The sequence below is a fragment of the Convolutriloba macropyga genome, chromosome 7 (assembly GCF_964194025.1).
Source record: "Convolutriloba macropyga chromosome 7, txConMacr16.3, whole genome shotgun sequence".
Taxonomy (NCBI): domain Eukaryota; kingdom Metazoa; phylum Xenacoelomorpha; order Acoela; family Convolutidae; genus Convolutriloba; species Convolutriloba macropyga.
Genome location: NC_134474.1, coordinates 22,697,862 through 22,703,861, shown reverse-complemented (window position 1 = coordinate 22,703,861; position 6,000 = coordinate 22,697,862). Strand labels below are relative to the sequence as shown.

The 6,000-nt window shown below is 34.1% G+C and overlaps 1 protein-coding gene across 1 annotated transcript in view; it reads right to left on the bottom strand.

The window, feature by feature from the left end:
- Positions 1-2,635: 2,635 nt before the first annotated feature.
- LOC142342708 (anaphase-promoting complex subunit 1-like) overlaps positions 2,636-6,000 on the bottom strand; it is an 82,246-nt gene continuing 78,881 nt past the window's right edge. The window contains exons 9-10 of the mRNA XM_075394221.1: positions 3,370-3,441; positions 2,636-2,749 (exon numbers count right to left, since the gene is read on the bottom strand). Coding sequence (XP_075250336.1) covers positions 2,663-2,749; positions 3,370-3,441 — 159 coding nt within the window. The 3' untranslated portion in view covers positions 2,636-2,662. The remainder of the gene's footprint in view (positions 2,750-3,369; positions 3,442-6,000) is intronic.

Sequence of the window (6,000 nt, the reverse complement as noted above, 5' to 3'; positions counted from 1 at the left end):
AAACTTAAAATGGGATAAAAATTTTCAACTTTCGGCTTGCGCTTTGTATCATTTTGAATGTCTTCCTTGAAAATGGTCTTTATGCAAAAGACAAGAAAAAGAATCACGAAAATTGACCGATATGGAAAACTCACAAAATTCTTATGAAAGCACGTTTCTAAGCTCTGAAGAGGTCAGTCAAAACATAGACAGCAGCGCAAATATTGTTCGGACAAACAGAAACTTGGCGAGCTCTTTCAATAATGAGACTAAGTTACTTGTTCAGGAGAATGAGAACAAAAGATCGGAAGTACAAAAAAAATTTTAAGAACTAATTGAAGGTCACGAAAACCGATAGCTATAAAAGGAAATCAGTATATCTTCATTTCAACATCCATAAAAAGAATTAAAGCCTCTGGTTATCAAGAACATATCGTACGACAAAAAAGAGCCACAATTAAAGGCAACAACAGAAAATTCTAAAAAAATTTGAGTAACGGTTTTGCAGTCGTTAAATCTGTAAGCTATTCACTGCAATCTTTAAAAATGTTCTCTTGCGAATTCTTTTAACGCCAAGTTGAATGATTCTTAATGTATTAATTTGAAAAGGGAACAAGTGATAACATCAAATATAGGCAGAAAAGCAAAAATCACAAAACTTTTAGCAATTTTTGTAATAAGAAAAACAAGATACCATCAGTAACAAATAAAACTCTTATAAGGCGTACTTACTTCGAATAGGTTTTTCCCTGTATATGAAGCAACACGTGGACTGAAATACGATAAAAAATGGCAAACTTCAAAACTTCAGACATTTTCTAAAAAAAAAGAAATGTATTCAAAGACCTAAGAGGCATTAGATAACAATTGAAAGCATTGCATAGCTCTATTTACAGCTCTTAAACACTCCAATAAAATTTTGATGAATCAGAAGAAGTCATGAGACAGCAAAAAGAATCACAAATGAAGGCAAAGCAAAAGAAATCAACTAAAAACACATTGTCAAAGCCATAAAGAATGTGAGCTTTTCTCTGAAGACATAGTATACATTTATTTGGCCTCATTTCGTTGTAAATGGGATCTGTCGTGAATTTGACCTTGATTTGAAGTCAATCTCGTCGATAATCAATATTAAAAAAAATTCGAAAATATTCTGAAAGAGACCGCGCTCCATTATAATCCGAATAATTAATGATTGAAAGAATCCAAGATGTGCGCAAACCTAGCCTCAATTCTGCTGCGCGTCCACTAAAAACAATCAATTAAGCCATAAATTTGCAGAAAAAAACTATTCATTAGCGAAAGAAATATTCAATTAACCAAAAATAATGATGCTTTTTGTATAGTAATTGTGTTAATTTTCGAAAAACCGGCAAAATTTTAATTCAGGAAGATTCGTACAGGAAACGAAAGAAAGTACAACTAGCATTTTTAGAGGTTTGAAAAACAATGACAGCGGATTGTTGGTCTCTGCTTCTGGCATAATTAAACAAAGTGGTAAAAAAGCATCTGGATCCATTTTCGATTAAAAAAGTCTGAAATTCGAAAAATTTAGCAAAACATTAACCAGAGTACTCGAATAAAACCATTCGACAAGCCTCCTCTCCCTTTAAAAATAAAACCAGTAACATTGTTGTTAATAATTTTAACAAATTTTAGCAACATTGACGAAACTTTCATTCACAAAAGTTTAAAACTTGATAACTCCCTATAAAACAAAAATAAAAAATCTCTTTAATTCCATAATCTAAGCTGAACGACCTTTCTAATCAACTCTCTACGATGAATATATCGATCGGCCAAAAATGACTGAACAAAAAAAACAATAGTATATAGTTCCGTCCCCAAGTCGATGGGAACAATAAAAAAGTACATTTTTTTTATAGGTCAAATACTAAAACAAAAAAAAGTGTGGTTACTTTGTTTACAATTGTTTCGGTGAGGTTCAGTGGCGTGGGAATTGATAATACCGCTGTTGGCCTCATTATTAAAAAACAAAATTGAGCAGTACCTAAAGTTCTGTGCATTTTGATATTCAGTTGTTGCAATCAAACCTTCCGTAACAATTGATTGAAACAACTATCTGAGCTCATTGTGAAAGAAGCTATTTGAGGCTTGCCAACAATCAGCTACGAAAAATAACAGCATGCATGATCACTATTATTTCTCCTGGGTAAAATTTGAGAAACCATGAAATCGAGCCATAATATAAAGAAATTTTGTTTAATTATGCACGCATTTATTTAGCAAATGCACATAACAGATAATCCTTGGTACATTATGTTAATATTTGTAGCATAAAATCCAGGGTTCGTTGATCTAAGGTTTTGAAATTAGTTCGAACTGAATAATTTGGAAACCTGCTATAACATTTCCCTGAAATCAAACCGTATGACGTTCCACTTTCGCAAATGTTTCCTGGGCTTCATGCTTCAAATATTGCATTGTTGTGACCTCAACACGAACTTAATTACCACCCCATCAAGATATTTGGATATATATCAGCTATTCTAAGTATATAGCTTCCTTATTCTACCACGAACACAACCGAAGGACTGAGATTAAAAGGGATACATTAGCATTCCTGATCTAATTACTCGTCATTTCCCTTTGAAGTAGGTCTAATGAAAATGGAGAATAAAACCTTGTGCTGAGCTCTGATTAGGGTTGTAAGATGGAATTATTACCTGCATGGGAGTTCTCGCACCATATCCCACAGCTTGTATGCCTCCAGACAAATTGCACAGCGTCCAAAGGCAGCCTCCAATTCCTAACAAGTCAAATGAGTTCATTCAGGAAAAAGTGCACATTGAAAGCCAACGCTATCAACAGATCTAACTCAATTTTACATTGCAAATATATTTACCAATTTGTACGAATTTTCATATGTTGAACAGCAAAGCAATGAAACCAGTGAAAAAAAAATCATGAACTATCATAAAATGCAAAAGCCGGTTTCAATTTCCGAATTGAACCAGAGAAATTAAAATTATCTCTAAGAACTGAGCATTAATTCAACCGCAAATCTAAACTGATATAAATTCCTCTTCAGATCAACTAACCCAGCTTGGTTACGTTTATATAGAATTGATGATTCCCAGTAGTATGCAGAATTGATTAAACCACGCGTTTTGGTGGTAAAAGTTTTTTTTCAAAAAAGCACAAAAACTAACTCCTGGTAATCACGGTGAGCCAATATTAGTGTTTTATCTCTATAGACTAAAAGTTTACCATCAAATATGTTTGTTTAACTCAAAGTAATATTGGCTCATAAACATGTTATTTTTTCCCATGAAGACAAAAACAATACACGTTTCCACACTATACGCGAAGCCTTTATTTATAATACTGTACAGAAAATGTACAGAGATGTGATCAAAATGTACGTACCGGGTCTCCCTCTCGGAGAATTTTAGTTGGCATCATTCGAAACGCCTTCTTGGTTGCCTTCCTCACTTGACCCTGCAATACAAGACTCCAATTAACATTAGCTCGATAAAACTAGCACGCTAGGTAGGCTAACGGTTGTGCGAGCCAAAGTCTTACCTTTGCAGCTAAAATTCATTTCTCGCCGCCAGAATACCGAGTCGATCTACCGAAGAGAACACGATACCCTAAACTTTCCCTATCAAACTTTCATGAATTTGACCCCAATATAGGGAACAGTTTCCGCAGAAATTTTTTTTACAAATTTTAAGGTACACCTTTCAACTGTATGAACAAGCAAAAGATCAGCTAAGCAAAAGCTTTCAAGAAATTAAACAATATTCTGCGAATTCTACAAAATTGAGAACTGACTCGGTTTCAATAAGAGAGCACAAATCGCAATCGTTTTCATGAACAATGAACCAATAAATTCTTCATTAAAGTGAAGCATTTAAGATTAGACGTAAGATTCAAATTCATACTTATCAGAAATGAAGACTGATTTATCATTCTTGTTCAACTTCTATCATCTCAGAATATTTCCATTAAAAAATTATATAGAAAAAAGATGCTTGACAAAAACATCTACTTGCAAAAACCCAAGGAAAACGGATAAGATTTAACAAAGGTAAAAATCAAAACCAGGCCTAACACTTGTTTGATTTTTTTAATGTCAACTGCATTTTCTGTGTCAAAGTATTTTCTCTATCAAAGCATTTTCTCTGTCAAGCATAGCAATTCGTTTTCAGTGTCACTAAATTTTCTGTGTCAAAGCATTTTCTGCGTCAATGAATAGCACCTCTTTTCCTGTTTTCAAAACAGAACAGTTACCCCATTGCGAAGGGAGTACAAAATGTTCATGATCAAATATGTGAAAAATAACCAATATTCATACACCTCTAAGCGAATAAACCGCAAGAAAATATAATGAAAAAAAATCAAAAACGACTGGCGAGCGGCTGACTGTGGTAATACATGGCGTGGGCTAGGGAAGGCTAGCTTAAGAGAGGGGGAAGTAGGGGAATAGAAAAAGGTAGTGCATAGGGGACAAGAGCGGTTTGAGCGAGGGACAAGGGGATTTGAGGTGTACAAAGAGTCGAGAATTTGAGAAGTCAAATGATCACGCGAAAAATTGCGTAGTAGCATTTAAATCAATATGATACTAGCTTTGCAAATTGTGCACGTCCAGCGGTGACCAGAATAGTAGAGAAATAGGTTGCACACATCACGGATTGCACACAGAAATCATACACTACTGATTTCTTTACAACTGCAAACATAACTGACTAACGTCAAAAGAATTGCTCTCGAACAAATAGTGCAAGCTCTAACCTATTGCAGCCTGCTTCAGTCGTTGGGGGTAACTAAACTCACTATGGTTGCTTCAAATGACGTCATTAGAGGTTATTATATACCACTATAGTCACTAATAAAATTTCAAGTGAAAAAAAGTACACCAAATTTCGGCGCACTTTTCACTTGAGTTCCCGCCACTTGAGTTCAGCTGCTTAAAAATTCAAATGAAAGAACTTTCAATCACCCAAAACGAAGAAGTCAGGGGCTCGAAAATCACTCGAGAACTCAGGTCCAGCAAAAATTTTGAAAAATATAGCCTTAAAATTTCACAAGCGACTTGAATCGTCCGAACAGTACAAAGAAAACCGTATATGCAATTGAAACCATTTCCCATTGTCTGAAAACATTACCTCACCAGAATTGAATTTATAGAATTGGTAAAATTTAAACCACGATAAAGATGACATCATTAGAGAAAGTTAAAATTCATGAAATTACCCCATTATTCAGGAAAAATACAAAAAGCGATAACATAAAGAACAGAAGACATAAATTTGACGGAAAAATCACAAATCTTGATACCGCAAAACTTCATATTAACAAACACATTTTGTAACGTTGAAAAATGGCAAGAACTTCAAAGGATGGTCCAACACTAAGAGGCTCAAAAAAGACAGGGCAAAGAACTGTCATGATAAACCATAATCGTAAAGATAATCGTCATAAAAAAATAGAACTGCGCAATCAACTGTGCAACCCAAAGACATCGTGAAAGCATAAGGTAGAAGACATTCTTAGAAACTAAACTGAACTTTTGAAAAAAAGAAGACACAAATTTAGGGCACAAAATTTTCCTTCTGGAGTCCCTGCAAATAAGAGAAAAATACCGCATACCTATCTCTTGCTGCATATATCATAGACAAATTGAGTTGAAACTATAGCAAAAATTAAATCAACAAAGACAGAACAAACGGACGAACATTCAAAGGCAAAAAATCGATCAAAATTGAGCTCAAACTACTGCAAAAATTTAAAACTACTGCAAACTAATCAAGTAGACAGAAAAAAACCGCAATATTCAAAGGCAAGAAATCGTTTACAACCCAAAACCGAGGACCTATGACTATTCTCAATAAACAATAGCCAGTCAACATTTTTCAACGCAATTCCAATAAAATCAATCAAAACGCAATTGCAAACCAAAATGAAAAAACTAAGACAAAATCTATATCATTAATTTAACAGCTGATAAAAACAGATCGAAAAAAAGAAAACTGTAGGTCTTAGCCTAAGGATAAA